The sequence below is a fragment of the Notamacropus eugenii genome, chromosome 3 (genome assembly GCF_028372415.1).
Source record: "Notamacropus eugenii isolate mMacEug1 chromosome 3, mMacEug1.pri_v2, whole genome shotgun sequence".
Classification (NCBI taxonomy): Eukaryota; Metazoa; Chordata; class Mammalia; order Diprotodontia; family Macropodidae; genus Notamacropus; species Notamacropus eugenii.
This window is the reverse complement of record NC_092874.1, coordinates 141,075,399-141,101,953: the sequence shown is the minus strand read 5'-3', so window position 1 is coordinate 141,101,953 and position 26,555 is coordinate 141,075,399. Positions and strand designations below refer to the sequence as shown.

At 37.3% G+C, this 26,555-nt stretch overlaps 1 protein-coding gene and 1 long non-coding RNA gene across 2 annotated transcripts in view; one reads left to right on the top strand and one right to left on the bottom strand.

Moving 5' to 3' along the window:
• Window positions 1-14,933, bottom strand: part of SAMTOR (S-adenosylmethionine sensor upstream of mTORC1) — a 58,366-nt gene extending 43,433 nt beyond the window's left edge. Inside the window, exons 1-2 of the mRNA XM_072653000.1 lie at window positions 14,648-14,933; window positions 353-494 (exon numbers count right to left, since the gene is read on the bottom strand). Of these exons, the coding sequence (XP_072509101.1) occupies window positions 353-494; window positions 14,648-14,807 (302 nt within the window). The 5' untranslated portion in view covers window positions 14,808-14,933. The remainder of the gene's footprint in view (window positions 1-352; window positions 495-14,647) is intronic.
• Window positions 14,934-15,113: 180 nt separating this feature from the next.
• Window positions 15,114-24,195, top strand: LOC140533364 (uncharacterized). The gene is made up of 2 exons (XR_011976894.1): window positions 15,114-16,083; window positions 21,650-24,195. It is a non-coding gene; the product is annotated as an uncharacterized lncRNA (long non-coding RNA).
• Window positions 24,196-26,555: the final 2,360 nt, after the last annotated feature.

Below are 26,555 nucleotides of genomic sequence, written 5' to 3'. Positions count from 1 at the left end.
TGACAGACTACAACTTGGAAAACATCCAGCCTCTTCCAAGTCACTTAACCCTTTTGAGTGTCAAGTATCTTCATCACTTAGGTACCTGCGAAGGACCATCTTTAAGAATCTGTTTCAAGTCAAAATCTCAAGTTTATGAAACAAGGCCAGGGTCCTTTTTCCAGTACAACGAATTTTTTATAATAAATTATAATTGAGTAAAAGCATAATTTTGAGTTGCAAAAGCTAAAACACCAGAAAAGGGGAAATAATACTATACCTGAAATCTTAGTATTAAATATAATAAAATAAGGTTTAAAAGGTTTAACAATGTAGGATAAAATAAACTATCTTAAAAGTTTAAACAAATTACCTGCAACACCATTCAATACGACCCTCCCCTTCACAAGTTTTTGCCCAATGATTATCTGCAAGATTTTTCATTGCAACAGCGTATTCACAGAGTGTTTCTTCATCTTCACAGTGCTCTCGCCAGATCTTATCAAAATCTCCAACTAAAAGGAAAAGAATATATATTACATTTGTAATGATTATTTTAAGTGATACTCTAGCCATTTAAAAATGATTCTAATCCAAAATATAGCTTAAGGAGTATACATTTTTAAAGCTACTTATAAAATCCAGTATTTTAAGTAAAATTATAAATCAAAGTCTTATTAGATAAGTTTTCACATCACAAACATTTATACACTGCCCCCACTCCATGAGAGGTCTAGTATAACAAAGTCTAGATAGCTAGCAATAACAAAAACAAAAACTTTGATTAAAAGAGATAAAACAAAGAAACTAAATTTTACTGAGAGGTGGTATGGATATATTAATTACATGGCCTAACATCCAAATAATTAAAGGAAAAGCTAAATAAATTAAAAAGAAATAGTAAAACCATAATAGTGGGGAAACGTCAAATTACTTCTTTCAGACTGAGGGAAATTTTAAAAATAAAAATAAGTTAAGCCTCTGAAAAAAATGTAGTGCTCTTATCATTACCGATTGAGAATAAAAAGGAGTATAGTATATATATATATATATATATATATATATATATTCCTCAGCTCAAATTGATACTTTTATTTGAAAAAACTGTTACATTCTTAGAGCATTACAATAAAATACCTTTAGAAATACAGAAATATTAACCACAATACAATAAATATTATATTTGGTAAAAGGTTACTAAAAAAAGGATTTAAAATTAATTGGAGATTGAAGAATTAGTAGGTCAAAGAACAAGTCACAGAAATAATAATTTCATTAAAGATAATGACAATGAGACAACACAATTAAAATTGAGATGCAGTTAAAGTAATCCCTAAGGGGAAAACATATCTCTCTAAACAATTTCATTAACAAAAAGGACAAATAATACATAAACTGTGCATTTAACTAAAAAGAAAAACCCTAGAAAACCAACAAATTACAAAATCTGAGCAAAACATCAAAATAGAAATTCTGAAAAATAAAAGGTTAACAAAATTAAAAATAAAAAGTATCAAATTAATAAAATTAGCTGACTAAAAATAGGAAATAAAATAGACAAACTGTAGCTAATTTGGCTAAAAAAAAAAGAAAACCAAATAACCAGAATCATAAGTGATAAGAATTCATAACAAATGAAGAAATAAAAGAAATTAAAAACTATTCTGTCCAACTATATGTGCAGCAGATAGAGCACTGGGTTTTGAATCAGAAAGACTCATCTTCATGAATTCAAATCTGATCTCAAACACTTACTAGCAATGTGACCATGGACAAGTCACTTCACCCTGTTTGCCTCAGTTCCCTCATCTATCAAATGAGCTGGAGAAGGAAATAGCAGATCATTCTGGTATCTTTGCCAAGAAAATCCCAAATGGGGTCATGAAGACTTGGGACATGACTGAAATGACTGAACAACAGAAACAATATGCCAATAAAATTGACATGAAATGAATGAATATTTACAAAGTACAAAAGGCCAAAATTTACAGAAAATTAAAGAGAATTTAAATAACTTAATGTCAGAAAAAAAAATTCAACAAAAAAAATGATTCACAGGCAAATTCTATCACAACATTCAAAGAACAATTAATTCCAATTTTATAAATTGCTTGCAAAAATAGCAAAAGGGCTACTATAAAAACCTTTTCTGTGACACAAATATGATTTTGATAGCTAAACCAGGAAAAGTCAAAACAGAAAGAAAACTACAGAACAGTATCCTAATGAATATTGATGCAATACAGAAGTAGAGAGCAACCTGTGAAAAAGATTATACACTATAACAAAGTTGGATTTATACTAGGAAAGCAGGATGGGTTAAATATTAGGGAAATTACCAATACAATACACAATATAAATAAGAACAAAAATCCTGTGATTATATCAACAGTTTCATAAAAAGCTTTTGACAAAATGTACCACTCATTTTCTTTTTTTTAAAGGAATAAAAGTGCCTTTACTTAACATGATAAGTTTTGTTGTTATTGTTCAGTCATGTCTGACTCTGTTACTCCATTTGGGGTTTTCTTGGCAAAGGTACTGAGGTCATTTACCATTTCCTTCTCCAACTCATGTTACAGATGAGGAAACTGAGGCAGACAGGATTAAGTGACTTGCTCAGGATCACAAAACCACTCGCACTCAGGAAGATGAATCTTCCTGACTCCGGGTCCAGCACTCTATCCAGTGCCATCTAGTTGCCCAATAGATAAGCACTATCTAACTAAAGCAGAGTCAGCATTCTATGTAATAGGTATAAACTAGAGTCCCCTCCAATATGATCAATAGTAAAAAAAAAAAAAAAAGATTTAATAGACTTGGGAGTCTACCTCCCAAGAAACACAAAGTAACTAAATGAACACAACTACAAAACACTCTTTACAGAAATTATACCAAATAAGTAAAGGAATACTAACTGTTCATTGGCAGCCCAAACCATTACTAAAAATTACAATATTAGCTAAATCAATTTACTTGTCATAAAATTCAAATAATCAAAGGATTACTTTTTAGAGTGAGAAAAAAATAACAAAATTTATCTGGAAAAACAAAAAGTTAAGAATGTAAAGGGAAATAATGAAAAAAATGTGAGATGGTATATCTCAAACTATATGGCAAAGCAGTAATCAACAAAAGTATTTAGTGCAGTTAAAAATTAGAGATCAATCAGTAGAACAGCTTGGCAATACTATATAGCATAGTATTTAATAAACCCAAGGACCTACCTGGGGGTAAAGTACTCACTATTTGACAGAAACTACTAAGAAAACTGGATGGCAGTCTGGCAGAAATCAGGTTTACACCAACCCTTCCCATTATATCAGAAGGTAAGTTCCAAAACGGTTCTTAGTAAGAGTAACTTCTTAAACAAATAGGAACAAGGAAGAACTTCATAGTTATGGATACAAGAAGAGTTTATGATCAAACAAAGGATAGAAAGGATCAGAGAATATAAAACAGACAATTTTGATTGGACAAGATTATAGTTTTTGTACAAAATTAATATCATGGAAAACAGTTAACTGGGGAAAAATCTTTGCTGCAAGTTTCTCATATCCAAGAAACATAAGGAACTTATTCAAATATATAAGATCAAGGACCATTTCTCAATAGCTACATGGTCATGGCATATGAATAGGCAGTACTCAAAAGAAATACAAGCTATCAATAACCATTTGGAAAAATGATCCAAACCACTAACAAGAGAAATACAAATTAGAGTACCACTTTATACCCATCCCATCAACACAAAGTGAAAAAGAGAAAATGGCAATCATTAGAGGGCTACAAGAAAAAAGTATATTAATGCAATTGATCCAGCTATTGTACTGCTTTCTCCTGTCCCATGTCGCATATATCCCAGCATGCAATATATACATATATGTATATGTATACATATATTTATAATGTTTAACTAATAGTTGTACAATGGTATCATTTAAAAAAATATAAAAATTGGGAATGCTGACAAAATATTTTACTTAGCCTGCTTATTAATGAAATTTTACAAGGTCAAATATTTGATAAGATATAATTCATACTTTCTATTTTTTTCTCACAATAACTAAAATCCTTTTTGAAAATATGTTGGGGGGGAGGGAAACAGAGAAGATAAACAATCTACCAACAGTCAAAATTAGTGGTAAATACAGGATATGGTTTAATTCTGACTCACAAAGTGTAAAGATTAAAGCTCAGCTGGCTGCAATTTACAATAAATAATCAAGTGAAAAAGTCAGTCACAAACTCAAAATAAAAAATTCTCAAATTTAGGGGCTATTAACTTTACCTAACTTTGGCATGAAGTAACACCAACTACCTGAAATATCAATCATTTAAGAGAAATACTTATCAAGATGATCTCTAAGACATTAATTTATAGCCCACAAGAATGGCAAAAATATTCTAAAATAATAAAATGCAAAGTTTTCAATGCTTTGAAGAAATTGGCATTCTAACGGGATTATGCAAATATTTTGCACAACAGCATCCCAACATACAATAACATTAACAAAACTTACTATAATTTTTTATGATTATTTTTTGGCCCACAAATTCCACTGTCAGGGTTATAACTCCAAAATATTATAAATGGACAAAAAGACCTAAAAAACTCTTCATCATTGCTCTATTTGTAAAAATAAAATACTGGATACATATTTTCCATAAAAATAGTTGGAAAAAAGCTAAATGAATTAGGGTATATAAGATAATGGAATATTATGATGCTGTAAAATATTAAGAACTACAAGGAATTATGGAAAATCCTGTGTGAGGTAAATATAGAGTAAAAGCAGAACCAGAACTGTTCACACTGATTGAAAGGAAAGAAAAGACAAACTATGTGGCCTGGGAACAACAGGCCTTGGTACTTTTCTGCTCTAGGAGCAGGAGTGGAATTCCACTTTGAGCCACAAGAATCAGGAGATAGAAATCCAAGCTAGGTTGTGTAGCCAGTTCAGGAGCTAGGCAGGAGGAAGAACTTCCAAACTGACCTTCTGGACCCTGGACCTGCGGGACTCTTGCTGCAGACATAGCTGACCAATGTAATTCAGAAACTGATCTCAGTTTGAATCAATGTACTTCTTCCAGAGACCAAGGTGGTACAGGAGAGAGTTCTGGAGGAAATGTCTGCATGTTTGTTCTTATTATAGTATTATGAGCATTATATATTACATAAATATTATACATACATATAGACATAAAATATTGGTTACATAAGAGGAGGGGGAGAAAGAGGAGAGGGAAAGGAATAAGAGGAGAGGGGTCTAAAGATGGTAGAAATTCAGGAAGGACTGGAAGGAGATTCACAAGTAAAGACTTTTCTTTATTTGTTTATTAGCTTTAGGTCAAGTTTTTCCCCTTGTCTTACAGTCAGTCAGTCAAGAAGTATTTACTAAATGCTTACTATGTGCCAGGCACTGTGCTAAGCACTGGGAATTTAAAAAAAAAAAAAAAAAAGCAAAGGTCAGTCCCTGACCTAAAGGAGCTCAAAATTTAATGAGAGGGGGGACACAACATGCAAATATTGTACAAACAAGCTGTAAATAAGATAACCAAAATAGCAAAAGTACTAGAATTCAGAGGAATTCAGAAAAGCTTCCACCAGAAAGTGGGATTTTCTCTGGGACTAGAAAGAAGCTAGGAGGCAGAGATAAGGAAGGAGAATATATCAAGCATGGGGGACAGAGTGAAAACGCATAAATCCTCATATATTTGATTGTTTTTACTGATACTTAAATTTTTCATTTTAATTTTTAAAGCCAATTCAGATTACTCCTATTAATAAAATCAGGTATATTTAGTTCAAGACAGGTTTCATTTTTAGAACAATGTTTCTAGGACTCTTCTCTCATTCACTTTTCACATACAATCAGCAACCAGTAGATTCTTTATCTCTGCAACATCTCAAGTTTGTCTCTACTCCCATTGCTATCACCGGAGCCGACTACTCTATAACACCTTCCTAAAAGGTCAAGTCTGTCCCCTCCCTATCCTTCCCTACCTCCTTTACTCTCCCTCTAGCCACTTCTAATTCATTTTTTATACGGCTTCCAGAATAATCTGTATGCACTACCTGCTCTTTCTGCTCAAAAATCTTGACTGGTTCCTGACTATAAAAGAAATTTAAATTTCTTTGCCTGGAATTCAAGACCATCTTTGATCTAATATTATACTATTTTGAGTTTTATCTCAATTATTCCTTTCCATCAAGGTATACTCCATCCAAATTGGCACGGCTCTTTTAATGAACTTATATTGTTATGTTATAATTACTAATTTACATCTAATAGTCCCATGAAGCAAAGTTCATGATGGCAGGGACCCAGTCTTGTCTAAATTTTTCATTGCCTTCAATGTATAACATGCATATATTAGGCACTTAATGTTTAATGAACTTAACTTTTAAGAAGCTATTCAGAATCATAACATTTATCTTAATTTTGGCTTGATATGCTTCATATTAGGAAACATCTATTAGGAAGGTCAAAGACAAGTAGGTACTCCTATATTTAGAGGATTTTATGACAGATTTCTCTTCTGAAAATTACTAAAAATAATTTAAAATAGTTTCAATCCAAATTTTAACATTTAATTTTAGTCACATATAAAAACTGTAAGAGACTGAATGGCATGGTGAATAGATAGCTCACCTGGTAAACAGAAGACCTGAATTCAAATCCTCAGGCAAGTCTGGCTTTGTGGCAAATCACTTAAGTGATTTGTGCTCTAGGCAACTCTCCAAGAATTGCCAAAGATGCTGATTTAAGTTTAGTAAAGAATGCTTCCTTACTTGAGAATTCCCTAGACTAATGATATGATAGATCCTGTTCCCCTATGAAAAACTGTCTTCTTTAGAAGGATATGAAATGGGATTAATACTTTTAAGTACATTTAAAATTAGCAAAGAATATACTCTCACGAACCAGGTTAATGTGTTAATTAGTTTGGCTGAAATGTTCCTTTTTTTATATTTGTTCAAAGTTTGCCTCTGTGGGTAGAAGAGAGGGAGATACTTAGAATTGAAGATGCTGTTAAAACAAAATATTAGGTTTTTTCCAAGTTATCAAAATATGTTAAAAGGGGAAGTAGTTAAAGTAGGATTTATAACTGAATAGTTAAGGCAAAATTTGTCAATATGTGTTATTTCCTTTCCTTAGAAAACGGTTTTTAAGCAAATGGAAATATACTTTCAAAAGATAAACACATTATGATCAAAGTATCACAGAAAAAGCTGAAAAACAATAGCACTTTCAGCACTTAAACTTCTTACCCTAAATAGTGTATTAAAACCAATTAACCCATGAACACAGCAGTGTAGAAAGCTGTTCACCAAAGATTGAGGTTATTCCCTTATAATAGCAGCTCCCAAACTTTATGGTCTCAAAACCTCTTTACACTCTTAAAAATTACTGAGAACACCCTTGCTACACTTAGAAATTAAGGACTCCGAAGAGATTCTGTTTATGTAGGTTTTATCTATCCATTTTTACCACACTAGAAATAAAAACTGATGCTTTAAACATTTATTAATTTAAAAATAAGCCCATTACATAGCAATGTAAATAACTTATTTTTATGAAAATAACTTTTTCAAAACAAAAAATAGAGGAGAGTGGCATTGTTTTACATATATTTGCAAATCTCTTTAATATCTGGCATAATAGACAGCTGGATTCTCTTATCTGCTTCTGCATTCAATGTTACAATATGTTACTTCAGTTGAAGTAAATGAAGAAAATCTAGCCTTTCAAAGCTGGAAAAGGGAGGAATATTTTAACAGGCAAAAATGTCTTAGTCTTCTTATGAAAAGTTTTGAGGGGGAATATTTTTAGTACCACACTGAGAATTGTTGCCTTATATTTTCTTAAGCAAGTGATAACAACATTCCCACCCCACCCCTGCAACCCCCATGACAAAGGACAGGTTGGGTTAGGAAACCCACTGAAACTCAGACGTCAAATGACTTTCTGAGGCTTAATAGTAATAGCTGGTGGCAGAAACAGGCCTTGATCCAATTGTTTCACAGTAAGATTTCATTTTTAAAGTTCATTTATTCATTCAACAAGTATTTATTAAATTATTACCATATGCCTGGCACATAGGAGCAGTATAATGTAATTAGTGGACAGGTCAACCTTGTAGTCAGGACAACGTGAGTTCCCATCTTGCCTCTGGCATATCTTAGCTCTGTGACCATGTGCAGGCAAGTAACAGTGGCACAGGCAACTCTAAGACTTAAGGGAGACACACCAGGTAACCCCACATATGAAAACACAGGTCCAGGCATTATTCAAGGTTTGACAAAAATAAAACAGTTCCTGCCTTCAAGGAATTTGCATTCCAGGCAGGGGAACAGGTACACAAACAATACAAATGGGAGTAGGGGCAAGGAGAATTTAGGGAGATCAGGATGGCTTGAACTGAGGGTGTAGCACTTGAGCCAATCCTTGAAGTAAATGAGAGATCCCCTCCTAAGTTATCTGGCAGATGAAGTAAAGGCTATGGTGCACATAGTAAAGGCTCAAAATTATTTGCTGGAAAATGAATAGTCCAAATCCTACCTATCTAGGGGCTGTGGATAAAATATAATGTGCTAAAAGGAATACAAATCTATCAAGTAGGTCAGTGCTGAATTCTTGCCAAATCCAATAGTCTTTTCATAATCCTTGGTTGCCTAATCTTCTCTTTGCAATCTGGCATAAGAGTAATAACAGCAAGCCTTACCTACCGTGTTCCAGGGCACTGTGCTAAGTGCTTTACAAATTGTTAATTCATTTTATTCTCACAACAACCCTTTGTGGCAGATGCTATTATTAGTTTCATTTAACATTTGAGCAAACTGAGGCAAACACAGGTTAAGTGACTTGCTAAAGGTTATATAACTGTTATGTATCAGAAGCCAAATCTGAACTCAAGTCTTCCTGATTCAGGCTCAGCATCACCATCCTCCCCCTCACTCCCCCTCAGTTGTCTTTTAACCATTCTTTCAATGACTCATGCTTCCTTATACTAACTCATGAATCTCTGTCTATTAAGGGTAGTTGGTCCTTAGCCCTCTGAGAAGGCATCTACTCTCAGAATCTTAAAGTTTATGGAGGAGCCTCCCAAATCAGCCAGAGACTTGACTTTTCATCTAAAAACTATCCAAACACACCCTTTCCACTTAGATGCACTGCCACCATCTCAAATTCAGCAAGGTAAAAAACAAAACAAACCCACTACATTCTTCTAAAAAAAAAAAAAGTTCCTTAGCTATCCTATTTCTCATGGTATTACCCTCATTATTCAATCTTCTACACTAAAAATATTGGAATCCTCTCTGATTCTTTCCTACTCTATATCCAATGCATCATTCTTCCCTTCCAAGTGTGTTTTCCATTTTCTTCTCACCACTAGCACCAATCTGTTGCAGGTTTTTCTCACTTCTCAATGTGGGTTACTTATAATAGCTTCCTAGCTGGTCTTCTTGACTCTAGTCTCTCCACTCACTGCAATCTATTTACTCCAGATACTGAATTAGTTTCTCACTTAATTCTATAACTTACACCTAAATATTTTAAAATTTTTTCTAAAAGTACAAAGTTCTTAAAGCAAAACTGTCACTTGCTCAGAGAAGTTTTATTAATGTTATACATTATCATGTGTTATTGAGACCCAAGGGCAATTACTGGGTAATACTGAGATTTCAGGCTATTTATTTATGTAAACTTCAATAAACAATGTAAGAATTGAAGGTAGAAGAGGCTGGAAACATCAAAGAAATCAGTTTCAAGACTAGATTTAAGTTTAGGTAAGTTGAGTTTTTAAGAAAGATGGACATTACACCTTACCTAGATTGCTAATCAACTGGGACATCTGAAAAGTAGAACTGAGTGGATCCTCAAAGTGATAACCTGTTCCAAGAATAGTCTCTTCTGATTAACAAATCTTAGGTCCCCACTTGTCTACCCATTTTTAGCTCCTAGTTCACAGCCTACAGCTAGGCTGTGCTAGATTTTATACAGGCTTACAGAAGTATATGATAGAGGGCTAACTATATTGCTTAAAAATTGAAATATTGGTCGTCCTGGCAATGAGATTATGAGTAAATATAACATTTATAAAATAAATCAAAGAAACACAGTAACTACTTAAAAGGCATTACGTGTAGGAAAGTCAACAGTGACAAATCAACTTTTAAGTTTTGAAAATGGTTTTTATTTTTACAATTTGTAATTATAAATTTACATATTCTACTAATTAAAAGAGATATTAAGAAAATGAATTGTTATACACAATTGTTTACCAATTTTTATGGCTATCAGTTAACAAAATGTCCTAGGACAAAGCTATCCTAAACAGCCCTTTCATGGACAGTGTTCACCTAACTGCTGATTTAGCAAAGATGCTATCACAAAAGGTAGTACTTCCTGACTTTATATTAGAATAGATATGATTAAATTTAAAAAAAAAATAAAGTAGCAGAAATTAAAAGAAACAAAACCAACGATAATTTACTCAAGATTTTGTTGGGGGGGAGAAAGTTAGGGGAGTGTTATATTTGTTACATTAACTCTTTACATTCCTCTTTTGGGCTTTTTAAACACCCTGGGGGAAAGAAATCCAGAAAACCCTTAATTAAAAACAGATGATTTGCTACCTTAATTCCCTTAAGGAATTTCAAATCTCTGGGGAAACAAATATTTTGCTTTTTCTGTGAAATTTCTTCATTTTTTACTTTTCACTTCATCTACAAACTGCTATGCTTATCTCACAGGATTATAGAACTGAACTTAGAAGGGACTTTTAGGGATCATCCAGTTCAACCTCAAACCCCCTTATTTTACAGATGAGAAAACTGAGGTCTAGAAAGGGGAAGGAACTTGCCCAATCTCACAGGTGGTAAAAGTAGAAGATCTAGAATATGAACACAAGTCCCTCAAATTCCAAATTCAGTGCACTTTTCCTCCCACCACACCCATCACTTCACTCTCATTTAGCCATCTGCAATGAAGAATTTAATCCACCTAGAAGTAGTCATTAAGTACCTACTACCTGTTCAGCACTGTAAGCCAAAATGCGGTTTGTTCTTGCTTCGTCCCATCAGTTAACATCGTTTCCTTTCTGAACTTAGTTTATGTAACAATATAGCTCCTGAGTTTTTTCTGTTTTAGCTGTTTTAACACTCTTGTTTTAACCTATAGTCTTATATGAAAAACATTTCCCATCATTAGCATTCTAAATCATACATCATATTCAGCATTAATGACCATTAAAATACTGACTAAAATATAAATGACCACAACATATATAAAAAAATTAAACTATACAAAACAGCAACTGTGTTTTTAATGCCAATAGTTACTGTCATTTATATAGTCTCAAAGTGTTGATATGGACACCCAATAAGTTTAGAAAAAGAGTTGTCAAATATAATGGAAATCATTCACGGCTTCTTTAAAAGAACAGGATTGTGGGAAAAATAATACAAAGGCACCTGAAAAAACACATGGCTCTACTTCAGTTCTCAGCTTGATGTGTACTTATCAGGCTGATCTGATTAAACAATGAAGTCTTTGTTTGCAAAGCAAAACATGCTGTTTCTTATTATAAGCATGTCTATAACTTCTGTGATACATTTAAAAGATTTTTGGTTCATGTGGTCGTCTGGATTTTAAAGTTCTATATATAAAAGATAAAAACGATCTAAATATACAGGCAGTACATAAACTTACACATATCCAACTTACAAATGTCCTTTATAAAAACTCAACAACCTTCTTTAATGCTGCTGGAAATATTCTTTCTTACTTCTCTCTAGATCCTGCAGATCCCTGTCACTATCTGGAATCTGACTCTATAACAATGTGGTGATATTGGGCAGGAAAGGAGTAAAAAAGGATTGGGGTGGGGGAGGAGGAGAAGGGAAAGAAAAAGAAGCAAAGAACACCCTAGGGACCCCCAAGGCCACTCCTTCCCTTTGGTCCTAAGGGAAAGTAAAAGGAAAGAAACAATGAAAAAAATGCTCCACTTCACATCACCCTAGGACCTTTAAGTCTTCTTACTACATCCTCCTCACCCTCCCTTAGTCCACATCAAGGCCTCTACTCTGGGCCATCTTTACCCCACAATCCTCTAACTCCAAGGTCCCCCAAGTCCCCTAATCCTTTTTTATTCGGAGTCTCTGCTTCAAGACAGGGAAAACAGCCTAAGGCAGTCCTCACTGCTGCTGACACAGTAGTGGAAGCAACTTAAACTGGAATTCAGAACATTCTTCAGCCACCCTCACTGCTTACAAGAGTACTAGAATTTTGGTACACTACTAGTCAACAAGGATTTGGTGGGCTAGTTTAGGAGACCAAAATCAACTTATAACTTTCTATAGGAAAATGCTTAGTATTCAAAATAATCCAATATACTAATGAACTTTGGGGACACTACTTATACATAAGTTGTGGATTACCATATTAGTATAAGGCTCTAATATACAATAGAAAAAAATTTTTTAAATGTGCAATTATGTACAAAATTCAATCAGTCTTCTATAGATGTTATTCACATTTTCACCTGTGAGTTTTCAGATCATCATGCTCACTAGGATAATTTGGTCAGACAAGAGACAATTGTTTAACTAATAAGGTTTTCTATGTTACTGCAACAAAGTAACAGTGACATAGAAGTCTAAATAAATGGCAGAAGCCAGAATCCAACAGAAATAATCAGGAAAGTCTAGAATCTTTTAGGCCTGCTAGAATTTGGATAAAAGCACAACCAGGTCTTTTTGAGTACATACAAACGGATACAACTTTCAACTATGAACTCTAATTATCAACAAGTAGTGTTCCCATGGTTAACATTCAGGTTTAAAGACATGTTTTAACATGTGGGAATTAAGCAAGTGCAAGCAATATTTTAAGAAATCATCACACAAGTTTAATTAGTAGCTTGTAAAATTAGTAGGACCTATTCCTTTATAAATAGGGGAAAAGTAAAATATTGGTACAAATGAAAATTCTAAACCATACGCCTGCCATTTATTTCCCTTCCATAATATGCACTCTGCTTAAATTTCTTAAATATTTTGCATGAGTTATCAAGACAATCATAAGGAAAGCATATCCACTCATTTCTTAATCTTTCCAAACATTGTAAAAATCTACAACAAATGCCATTATGTAAGTGCATTCTCTAAAGATCAAGAATGATGCAACAGTTGCTATGGTAACTACTCCTTTTATTGAATAAATTGTGGGTTGGAGATAAAACATCCCTTTTAAAAACAAAATTTCTACATTTTTAACTATGCAAGTAAAACTCCTTCCCAGTGCCACCTATTAAAACACTATGGATAATCTTTTGGGACAACTGACTATTTTATTAGGTCGGGTTTCTTAAAAAAAGGAAACTACTTTCAAATTTGTCAGCTTTTATTTGTAAGACTGAATTTATGGTTGGAGAAATAAAGTATTATAGCCACAAAAAAGGAACAAGGATACTTAATTTGAAGGTTCCATATTTAACTAGATTTACACATATATATGTATATGTACATATATGTATATATATCAAACTTTTGATAACATAACTAAATATAAGTATTTATATACTTACAAATACCACAGTATTATACCATAAACACCCTAACCTGTTACACTGTAGGCAAACTAAAAATAATAAGGACTATAGAAGTGGGAAGGGAACTGTCATTCTGCTAGAGATGAAACTCATAGTAAAAAAACTGCTTCCTAATCATAGGAAGGAAAAATAATAGCACTTTCAGTGATTGAAAATATCTAATAGCTGCTTAAAAGGAAAACCTAGATTTTAAGAACGAAGTCATCTATCTCCTTGGTTAAAATGCATCTACCTACGTATTAAGACATTCCTTTTTGTTAATTTCCCTCAAACAAAAATAAAAGTTAATAAGGTTCTCCAACTAGCTGCTACCACTGTAAGGAGCGACTTACCCACCACTGACTGTGGGACACGGGCCTCTCCGGCACAACCAGCGAAGAAGACTGACATTAATGGCCCTGATAAGGGGATCCATCCGTCTCAAAAACTAATCATTTTAACATCTCCCTGTCCTTCCCTCTCCCCGAGTCAAGCATATACAAATACAGGAAGAACCGAGGTGAAAGGTGGGGGAGATGATTTGGGAATCCGCTTTTAAAGAATACCACACCCACGCAGCAAAAAGGCCTGCTGAGTTCGCAGCCCCCCAAAAGCCAGACACCCAATGAATTCGGGGGGTGAGGTGGGGGGCAAGCGGGAAAAGAGGGCAGTGACAGGAAAGGGGTGCGGGGGCAACTTTCGTCCTCCCGGTAATAACGGTTTTCACCTGGTCTTTTTCCTCAATCTCGTTCTTTGCTCCACCTTTTCAAGTACTTTTTATTCACAGCCCCTCCCCCGCCTCCAGATTCGGGGGAGCGGGGGGGTTTCCAATAGTGACCTCAGCGATCAGGACTTGGGGAGGGGGCGGAAGCGCTGGGGAGGGCGCTTCTTTTCTTTCGGTCATCCCCCTTCTCCCACCGCCAATGTCCCCCCTCCCGGAGTTCTCGGGGGAAGCGGGGGCAGGGAGGCGAGGTGGTGCAGAGGTTGGGGGGCTGCGGAGGAGGCGAGCAGCGATGGGGGTGAAAGGGGAAGGTAACGACGGACAACCCCGCCCCCCCCAGCTGTTTACCTTCGCGGTACTTCTTGCGGAGCCGCCGGTGGACGCTCTTCACCAAGCCGGAGAGCTTCTCCTGCTCCAGCTTCCGCTCCTGCTCTGGGGGCGGCTGGCCGCCCGGGGGCCCGGCCCCCTGCCCGCGAGCGGCGCTCCAGCCCCCGGCCCCGGGCTCCATGTCCCTGCCCCTGCCGCCGCCGCCGCCGCCGCCGCCGCCGCCGCCCGCTGCTCGGGCCCCAGCAGACACTCGCACGGCGGAGCGGAGCAGCGGAGGAGGCAGCAGAGGCAGCAGCGGGAGAAGGGGGGAGAAGGCGGAGGAGGAGCGAGAGCTACGACAGTGTCCCCACCCCCGCGGCAGCCGAACCAAACGCACGACGTGATTGGTGAGATTTAGAGGGCTGGGCGGAAACGGAAGGGGCCAAAGGCCAATCATCAGGCAGCCCCGGCGGCGGACTTGGGTTATTTGGGAAGGCAAGCAGCTGGAGGGGGCGGGGCTGGGGGTTGGGAGCGCTAGGCCTTTTCAGATCCTTCCCCCACTTTGCCCCTCTCCAACCCACCGGATCGGGGGCGCATGCGCATTCGCGGTTCCCTAGATAGGCTGCGATCCGGGGGGGTTCTCTGCTTTGTAGTTGGTTTTCCATTGAAGTGCCTGTCCTTTTACCGTATTTTAATTAGCCTCATCCGAAGGGAACGGCGTCCTGGGCTCGAAATGACCAAAATGTGCCTTGATTAACGCAGGTTCCTTTTGGTCGTGCGGTGCTATGCGAGTGTCTTTGTTCCTAGCGAGCTCTCCCAGGTAAAGGGCAGGCCGAGCAGTCGGTCCAGGGCCTGGAAGCCCTGTCGCCTACATCCCTTCTGGGCGAGCCCCCTGAGAGCCCCGCGGGGCAGGCAGCGCCGGTCCTGGTGCCCTTTCCAGCCTCTTGTGCGTGGCTGTGCGTCTCCTCGCTCGCCCGAATGCCGCGGCGGCCTGCCGTGGCTGCGGACGTACCCCCCCGAGGCTCAGGACTTAGCTGTGGCCGTCCGCCTCCCTCCCCGCCGGCCTCTCCCGACCGTCCCTGAGGGCCTGGCCCGCGCCGGTACCGTGTCCGCGTTCGGGGAATGGAAGCTGCCTGGGGGGAGGCGCTTTCACTTTGGTCTCCGTGTCCCCAGTGCGGAGCAGGCCCCGAGGCCCCCGAGTGCTGGAGTCAGGGTTCGTAGCCTGACTGCTGGGGCAGGAATTCAGACGTCCTTAACCTTTCTTGTTCCACGGACCCCTGGGCCAGTCTGGTGAAGGCCGCAGACGCTTTGTCGGAAAAATGAGGATTATAGAGAAAACCAATGATATTGTGATACAGTTATCAAATACTGTGAAAACTAAAGGGATCGTAGAGATCATCAATCCAACTCTTTTGTTGTCAGATGGAAATGGAGACCTGTAGAGGTTAGGGGGTTCGCCAAACTCCCCGCTCATGCAGGTAAAAATAAGACAGACGTTATCTCTGTTTGAGGGAGAAAAAAAATCTTAGATTACAGGACCCTCTGTCCATGGTTACAGTCAGTAAGTGTCAGAGAGAGTTTGAGGCTGGGCTCCTTCTGACCTCCGGCTCGTTCTCCTTCTGCTAGTGCATGGCAAAGCTGAGGCCAGAACGCAGATCTTACCAGGCCAGTGTCTCCCAACCTGCGAGCCTCCAGGTTATATCTGGAGGAAGAATCATTCTGTAAAGGACAATGAGACCTTAAGACATAATAAGGGACCCCCCAAGGTCAGTCTGTCCATTAACATCAAGCACCTACTATATTCAAGATAATGTGTACAAAGAAGGGTAAGGCAGCCCCTGCTCTCGAGGAACTCACCATCTGATGGAGGAGATGACATGCAAACAACTGTGTACAATCAGGTTATATACAGGATAAAATGAAAATAATCAATGGAGGGAAGAGAAAGTAATCAATATTTTTGTATACCTCCTGTATGCCAGGCCCCTCTTTTACAAATATGATCTCCTTTGATCCTTAGGACAACCCTGGAAAAGTTGAGCTGTTATTTTTTCCATTGAACAATTGAGGAAACAGATGTTAAATGACCTGCCTAGGGTCACACAGTTAAGTTGTCTGAGTCCGTATTTGAACTCCGGTGTTGTGACTTTAGGCACAGCTTTCTAATCTATTGCACCACCTAGCTACCTGCTAGAATTAAAGGGGGCTTGGGGATGTTTCCAGTAGAAGGTGGAATTTTAGCTAGCACTTGAAGGAAGCATATTAAGGCTCCGTCATGCAGGTTGATAAACATCAGAATTGGGATTTGAACCTGGCCCCTCAGACACCATATGCAGCATTTTCCCCTTCTCCCTCGAGCATTTATTTAGCTCATAGCAAAGGAGTTAAACATTGGCTATTTTCCATATTTTAATAGATTTTTTTCTAAGTAATTTCTGTGTATTTTATGTATATAAGATCTCAAAGTTTTCTTTCAGGTCTAAGGTTCTATGGTTTATGTTATAAAATTTTTATCTAACTGGGGAATCAGCAGACTCTTTAGCTTAGCCCGAATGTCACTAGCCATGCCCTATGTACCTACCCCCAGTAGATAAGGGGAACATAGAAAAAGAAGGAGGAAAAAAAAAGGAGAGGAAAGAGGTTGAGAGTAGAAAGGTGAGAAAGGGACAAGGTAGAGATGGGGAATGGTAGAAAATTGCCAACAGTTGCTTCAGGTGCTGTTACAGACAATTGTCAAAATAAATGAAAGTTTCTCTCTCAGTTTAGATACCGAAAACTGGAGAGGTGCAAAATTTAGGGAATTAAAGTGACTTCAAAGAAAGCAATTGAATTCTGTTTCTCTTTAGTTGCAGCAATAAAGTGTAGTGAGTGAACTTGTTAAAAGCCTAGGTCATTCATTGTCCCGGACTTGTAGTAGTTGACTTCATAGGTGCCCTTATCCTCGGGGATTGATAGAATTCTAGTATTCTGTAAAAATATGATTAGGCCAGCCAATTGTAGAAGTAAACTGTGCCCTTTGAACTGACCCTCCAAAAGGGAATAGAACTGAGCTCTCTAAATAGCCTGACAATCAATCATCTTATCCCAGTTAGTATTAAAGCAATTAAATTTCTAACTTTAGCCTCCTAAAGTCATTTATTGACTACTAATGATTAGAATTTTAAAAATTTAAAACATTTTTTATTTGTTCAGTTTGCTTTCTTGATTTTGTGAGAGGTTCTTGCTTATTTTTAATTGTTTTAGTGGTTAACATAATATTTATTATCCCTTAAATTTATATTCTGACAGGTAGCATAGTTCAGGGGAATGGATGTGGGCTCAAATGGACAGGGGCAGCTACGTGTCACAGAGGATAGAGTGCTGGACCTAGAATCAGGAAAGATGAGTCTTCCTGAATTCAGATATGGCCTCAGACACTTACTAGTTGTGTGACATGGGCAAGTCACCTAACCCTGTTTGCTTCAGTTTCCTCATTTGTAAAATGCTCTAGAGAAGGAAATGGCAAACACTTTAGTATCTTGTCATGCATAGTCACACATATGACTGAACAACAATTGAACATGGGCTTTGCCACTTATTTCCTATGTGGCCCTGGATAAGTCCCTTTACCTCTCTTTGTCATGGTTTATTCTTCTGTACAGTGAGCAGGTTGGACTAGATGAGTTTTATATTTCAGCTTGAAATCTACAATCCTATGATACCTTATTCTGGCACAAAGGTGACCTCAGGTTCTCCAAGGCCATGCCACTTGAGATTTTAGTAGTCCTCAGGAAGCTGGGAAGACTTTCAAGAATGGACCCATTGAGCAACTATGTGTCCATTTTCTCAGATGACAAGCCTAGCTGAGTTTAGAGATGGTCTTGTCCAAAAAATTGGCCACCCTGTCATGAATTTTTTGTGTATGACAAATAAAATGCAAATATAGGGATTATCAGTGTTTCTGCAGAATAATACTAAAGAAATTACCAACCTCTTCACGGGACCATAGAATTTCTGCAGCACATGAATAATATGGCAACATGCCTTACTCCATATTGAAGAGGGTAATTTATTAGCCCCCATTTTCCAATATGTATTACTTCTGGAGAAGAGTTTCTGAGTCTTTCAGGAGATGAGAGAAATGGGGGTGGTAAGAAGAATTTTCCATTTTAGAGGAATACATCTCTAATACTCAAATGGATGGCTTCAGATAGATAATTTCATTCTCCTATTTAGCAAGTACCTGCCATCTTCTGGAAAAGATGAGCATATCTTTTAAATGTTAAACTATTTATGTGGTGCTAATATTGCCATATCTTCATGGTTATTGTTATTTTTGCTGCTTAAAGGGACTATAGGATCATTGAGTTAGAGTTTGACAGTTTAATTATTCTAGTCCAACCCATTTATTTTACAGATGAAGAAACTGATACTCTGAGAGGTTAAGTGACTTGAACAAGGACAGAGAGGCAGTATGTGACTGAGGCTGTAGTAAAAACCCCAGGTCCTTTATTCCAAATCCATTGTTCTTGGGGGTCAATGAATTGGGGAGAAGGGGCTAAGAAGGTAGGATGCAAACCTAGCTGCATTTACTAAACAGGAAAAACCTGTTTGGTGAGAGGGAACAAATCTAATCTCTTCAACAAACACTTGATAACTGGATTTCTCATCCTCATTCTTTGCCTCGCCTGACCAGCTTCTTCACATTCCCCCATGTGCATTCAGCTTGTCAAAGTGCATATCCTATTTCAAAGAACCATTCTTTATACAGGAAGTATCCTTAGGAAGGAAATATTTTTGTTTTTAAAATGAAATTCTTTGTGAGAGGGGGAAAAAAATTCCATCTGACATTAAAATGCGTTCTCAAGACAGTGAAAAACATTTAACTAACGTCCGAATACCACCTCCCATTCACATAGTGCTTTATACCTGAAAGCTAAATGAAGTAGCTGGATTAGCTCCATTTTATAGATGAACACCAAGCTTAGATGACTTGCCCAGGGTCACACAGCTGTTACCCAGAACCAGAAATCAAATAGGTTTCCAGCTTATACTCTACTATACTGTTCTCACTGGTTGGTCAACAATAGTTCCCAGACCAAGCCTCACTTGATCATTGTTTGGAGTCTGATGGCTCAGAGAGAGTAAATAGCAATTTTGTTTTGTCCAGAAACCCTGAGGGTCTTCCCCTCTCAGAATGATTTTGTATTATATTTTTTGAATAGATAAAAGAGGCCATTCTTTTCCTCATTTTTTACCTAGCCTTAATCACTGAAGGGATGTTGGCTCAGACAGACTGAGAACTGGGAAAGAATTTAGCTGAAAAAAGGCCAAGACCTCCCACTGTATCCAGGACCATTTCCAGTCGTCCTGATCTATATCTGGCCACTGGACCCAGATGGTTCAGGAGGAGAGAGTGAGGCTGGGGACTTTGCACAGCCCTGCCTCACTTCAATTCAGTTCACTTATAAGTCATGACATCTCCTTCCTGATGCCATGGTCCTCTTCCAGATCAAAGGAAAAACAGCAACAACAACAACTATACTGCACTTTCTCTTTAATCAAGTGACATTCAATGAGAGTGGTAATTTTAGTCAATTTTGGAAAGTTGACACTGATATGCTGAATGTTGTCAGTGAAGGCCTGGTATATCTCTCTAATCATAAATTATAGTGTGCAGGTAATAAAATAATTTTAGACTGTATCTTTCATCTAAGGATCTAAAAACACTTTGCATTGTATTTTGGGTAATTTTTTTTTTCACAAAATATTTGTGGAGAGGGGGTAGAATAGCATAGGTTTTGGGGGGTGATGGATGCCTTTGAACTGCCTAAAGTATTAATAATTTATTTGCATCATGTATTGATTTTCAGTACAACTTTTTCCAATCCCTTTAGGCTCACTCCATCACTATACTCTTTAAAAAAAAGTGGGGGGAGGGTCCTTACATTTAATGTTGATTGGGTCTGCACTTGTGTGCATCAGTAGGTAAAAGACCTGATCAGATTTTCAATTCTTGAAGATGGTGTTTTTATTCCCAAGTTGGCCAAGACTTTTGACCCATGGTTACTTAGATATTTTTTAGAAATAGAAGTAAAAATGAAAATTAATAAAATTGGAGGAGGCCAACAGTTATTTTTAAGCCATTTACTTCATATTTGCATCATTTCCCAGAGTGAATTGTATAAAAACACCTACCTACTTTAATTAGCCCAGTTCATTCATGCAAATAGAAAGAATCTGTAGATTATAACATCAATTATGTATGTTAGAAACTGTCAAAAGACTTTCAACTTCTTTGGGGGAGTGAACAGAATGTTTTTTAATGCTATATAAATAGAAACAAGTATAGCTGAGAAATAGGAAGAGGGAAATTTTACATGGATGGCAGATTGCAACTCAACAAGAGCATATTCTTAGTCTTCCCCAACAATATTTAATATATGTTGTAAATAGATTGTAAGTTCTTGGAGGGCTGGTACTATTTTCCTTTTGTCCTTGTAGCCTGTCACCACAGTCTCTTGTATTGTACAAAATAGATGCTCAATAAATGCTGGTTGGATTGGATCATTGTTCTAAGCAATTGCAATGGTTTAAAATCCTATCATTATTATATTGAGTAGCATTTTCTACAGCATCTGCTTACACAGAAAACTTGAAAATAAAAATCAAATTAAGGCTCTTAATAACACAAAAAGGTGTTAGGACCAGTGTGAATTACCACTGGTGATAATCATGATTTGTGACTACCACTAAGTAAAAAAGCAAACTTAGTAGTGCTTGTGCTGTGAAATGCTTCATGAAATTAGTTAAACATCTTTAACAGGATTGGTGAAGGAACAAAGTTCCTGATGGAAAAAGGGAAAATTGATATTTTCCTAATGTAACCAGAGCACGTCTTGACATGCCTACTTTATCTGACATAGAGGGGCTTTTAGAACAAGTTTAGATTGCCTAAGAGGGAGACCTCTGCATGTACTACCAGGTAACTTAAAACTAGTGAGACTGAACTGTTCCCTCTTCCCTGCTACTCTCTTTTTGGCCACTTTTATCTGTTGTCCACAGGATGAAGATCACAGTTCACTATAGAACAGGTGCCACAAATGGAATCAGTGGGAAGGGAAGGACATTCCTTCCCCTACTCCCCATGGGACCTGGAAGTACCAGCCATGGCAACTTTCTTGGAGTCAGAATGAAGCAGCCAGCTCTGACAGAGAAACTCTAAGAAGTCAGACTGCCTAGGACTGGAGCCTGAGGAGGATTTTGAACTTGGAACTGAGACTGTGCTCTATGGCAGCTGGGGTTGTTTGAGGGAGAAGGGGTTGGGGCAGGAGGATTATGCCTCCCACATTTTGGAGAAGTAAACTACTATATTTGTGATTATGCCTTCTAAAGTCAACATTTCCATGTAAAAGCTTTTCTAGCTATAATTGGCTAAATGGAACTAGGATGCAGGAGACTACCCCCTACAATTGAGGGCACAACGTTAGTGGGGATTAGAACCGTTTGCTGAGACCAGACATCCCACAATCCCCTGAAAGGGATATACCTGGCCTTTAGGCAGTGCAACACTAGAAAAGTCGAAAAAGACTTCAACAGAATCTCATGCCACAAAATGTTCAGAAAAAAGAGCCCCATGCAAAGAAAGAGTTAGGTAATGAGTCTGAATACTAGCTGGATCAGTACTATATATGTATGACCCTGAGGAATTTACTTCTACCATGCATCAGTCTCCTCATATGTCAAATAGGAGTCATGGATGCCTGCCATCACCTCCCTTTTTGTTGTTCTGGTTGAGACCAATGATGTCATTGATGGAGGGAATTCCTAGTGAGGAACCCCACTATACCAACACAGACTAATAACTTTTGCAATGGTTTTCTCTGTGGCACTGAGGTCAAGTGACTTGTCCACTGTGACTCAGACAGTCCCAAGGTGAGACTTGAATTCATGTCTTTTTAATTCTGAAGCCAGCCCTCTAGCCACTATTCTACCATGACCCTCACTGACTACCTTACAGGGGTTTTGTTTAGAATTACATGAGATATGAAGTTTTGGCGTTCTTGGGAAAGTTACAGCTACTACACAAATGTGAAGCATTATTATTATTGGACTTGCATGCATTTTATTTTTATGGTTTTTTAAGTGCCTGGGAATGAGAACTTTATGTAATCAGCAAAGAGCATTAGCTTAAATGATTTCTTTTGTTTTTTGAAACATTGTGTATCAGCCTCATAATCTGAATTTCTAAATTTTTCTTACGAGAAATTTCTCATAAAGCTGGAGAATACTCTATAATACCATATTTTATACTGGAATGGATACTTTTGATGAAGAAAAAAAGGGCATTGTGTGAATTGCACATGAAGTCATCCTGAAGCTTTTTCTTTTACGAGACAACATACTGCTGTCTGGGTCAAACCATTAAAATGCCAGAGGCTGAATATCTGGAAAAGTCAGATCTAGAGTCTCTGTCACCAAACTATTCATGTAGTCTTAATCAAATCCTAGTCATATTGGTCTGTTATGGTAGTATTTTAATTAAAGGAATCCTATTTCCAACTTACCTCAAGCTTCTGAAAGTCCTTCATTCTAAACAAAAGTCATCAGAAAATCTGATTTTGGTAAACTAAAAAAAATACCCCCCCCCCCCAGCAACAATGACCATTTACTTACTATTTGTAAGCTCATTTGAATAAAGCTTCTGTAATTATCTAGGAATCACCACCAACCTCTTAATTCTGCAGATGAAGAAATTCAGGTTCACAGAAGTTTAAGTAATTTGCTTAAAGTCAGTTAAATGGCAGAGTGGGAACCTAAACCCACTGCCTTTGTATCGGATTATGTTTAATTGTCTAGTATTTCTTCAATTTGGCAAAACATATTTCATAAAAAGAAAATAGTCAATTTAGAAAAAAAAAAGGAGTCAAAGATTTGGGACTGAGTTGGGGGGTTTTTGTATGTTTTTTTTTTTTTTTACAAAAATGTTGCATTTTTGCTGTTGAAATATTTGTGATGGAATCATGAAGACCGTCATCTGTTAAGTGCAAGAACAAGAAGAAGCAGAAAGCTCGTTAGCTGAGGATTAGTGTCTTACTATTATCTATGACTTAAAAGTTGAAAATGACAGGCAAAATATTAAATTCTTAATTTTTGTTTTTGGTCTAATTCTGAGTGATGAGAGTGCCCTCACATATTCAATAGCTTCCAAATGCACAAACAATTTTTGTTTTATTGTCTTAATTCAAACCTTTTCTATTTAGTGCTGTGATGTAGGTGTTTAGTTATCCACCAATGAGCATGTGGTCCTAGTTGAAGTATTACAGTGTGGTCCTTCCTGTTGATATCTGATAGAAGATCAATTATTTAAAAATTCTGGACATTGAACTAGGAAAACATTTTAAAAGTTACTCAATATTGCTATCAGACTTTTATCCAGGTTGCTTTTAGTCTTGGATGTTAGTATTATTATGTGAAATTTGTAAAACAATTAGTTAAGGTTTAAATTTTCTTGTATTTCAAATCAATTCAGGGAAATTCCTGGTATTTGATTTTACTTGTTGGAGATGGGATAAAGTGTGAATTGGTGAGAGATGACCTATTATCGAAAATTCCATGAATTTTTTCTTTTTCCTTTACCTATCCAAAGCCCAGATTTAATAGTTGTCTAAATAAATATGAAGCTCATTGAGCTCCAGTAGTAAATCTATGTAAATATGACTACATATAGAATAGACCTAAATAAATTATAGCTGGCTTTACAAGTAGGCAGAATAGATGTTTGCCTATTTAGTATATAAATTGAAAGGTATGAGGTAGATACCATTCCTTCAAAATATCTTGCCTAGCGCAATGCAGATAGCATAACATGGAGGGAAGAGCCTTGGGTCTGGTATAAGAAGACGTGTTGAAAACCCAGATCTGCCATTTATTACCTTTGTGGCCTTGGACAGATCACTTAATATCTGTTGGCCTCAGTTTCCTCATATGTATAATTGATGGAGTGCTTGAGTGCATGTGCTTGGACCCCAATTCTAAAATCACATTTGTTTTTAAAAATCACTTTTCTCCCTAGCCTCAAAACACTATCCCAGGCAGTTTCTCCCCAGCCCAAGGACACAACCTGCCCCAGCAACAACCGTTATCTCCCTTCCTGATATGGTAACCAGCTGCACCTATAGAACTTATTAGTCTGAACCAGCTGTGTACTGGCTGAGTTGGCTGTTTACCAGGTCCTAATGATATTTACTACTCACTGACCAATCATATGTATCTTAGACTTAGACATACGTATACTCCCTTACATTTATCTTCTCTAACAAGACATTGATGAGAGCAGCCTGGTATTCCTTAGTCAGTTCTTACCACTAGTTGATTCTAGTCATGTGATAGTTCAGGCCTAAAACCATACCTTCATGTAGCCCCACCCTCCCTTGGGCTACTTCCCAATGAACTCTGGGTAAAGTACCTGCACAGTAGATACCAAAAGTCTATGTTCCTTTAAGAACTAACCACTTCTTAAACACTCCTTAATCCTGCTGTGAATCACCTAGTTAGCATATTTGGCACATGTTTTACTATAGAACATTCTATATAAACTTTACCTCTAAGGTTGTAGGTTCCCTAAGAACTCTTGCTTACTGAAAAGTGTAATAAATCTATACCTTGACCTCAAGAATGCTTTAGTCCGAGAATTCATTCCAGGCGACCTGCCCTTGGTACTCCCATCTTTGCAGGGGTCTCATCTCCCCTTCCAACCCTCATCATATTGAGACTGTTAGAATAGATAATGTGTGAATTTCTTTCCAATTCCAGATCTATGAAATTTCACTTACAGATTAGTTTCTTTGTACATCAGAGAATTTTACATTTTAAAAGTTCCTAATTAAAGATATACTTTATCTTTATAGGGTTCTAGAAGGACACACTTTCAGAACAAGAGGATCTCAAGCACCCTTGAGCCTCTTCAGGTATATCTCTACCACACTGAGGATTCAGAGCTATTTCAGGGTAGCACCTGTGGGTACTGGTTTGATTCTGAATCTTCAAAGAAGGCCTGGGTTCCAAATGAGTTGTCTAGTTAGAGCAAGTCTTCCGAGTCTGATCAAGCCTATGATTTGCAGAGTAAAGATTCTTAGCACTAGAATAAAATGTGATTACTTATTCCCACTCTTTTATTAAGAAATTGAGACAGAAAAATTATGACTTGCCCAAAGTCACAAAGCTATTTAGTGGCAGAACTGGGAAAGAACCCAGATTGCTTAACTCTTGGTTAAAGGTTATTATACCACACTTTGTTCCTCAGAAAGAACTGGGCCTCCCTAAGATTTTCATTAAGGTTGATGAGTTTGGGCTAAGGTGGCTTCACAGCTATGGTTGTAGAAACCTATTTGTTCTAATGAAATCTCTTTCCAATCCCACTGTCTTCACCCAAATCCTGCTTCTCATCATACTATACAGGCACTACTGCAGTAGCTTCCAGATTGATCTCTTTGCTCTAACTCTGCACCCCTCCAATACATCATACCTGTTGCTTCCAAATCTTCCTAAAGATAGCATTGTGCATGTCATTCCCCTTTACCTACTAAAATAAACTAAACTCAGGCTGTATTTTTAAGATCCTTCATAGCCTAACTCTGTCTACACCCCAGTTTTATCTCATACTATTTATTTATATGAACATTTCAAACAGTCAGGTGTACTCACCATCTCCTAGTTATTATATAATGCTTATTTGTATATTATATGCATTCTTACCCCTTCATATGGTCCCCTTGCATGGAATGGCATTCTCTTTCTTTCCACTTATAGAAGTCCTACTTAGTCTTCAAGATCTAGCCCAAGTCTAATTGCCTTTTCCCAAAGCTGTCCCTGCCTGCCTAAGCCCGAGTGAGCTTGTTGTCTGTATTACTACTTAATCATTTGGCATATACCATCTTGTATCTTGAATATTATTCATCCTTTTTTATAT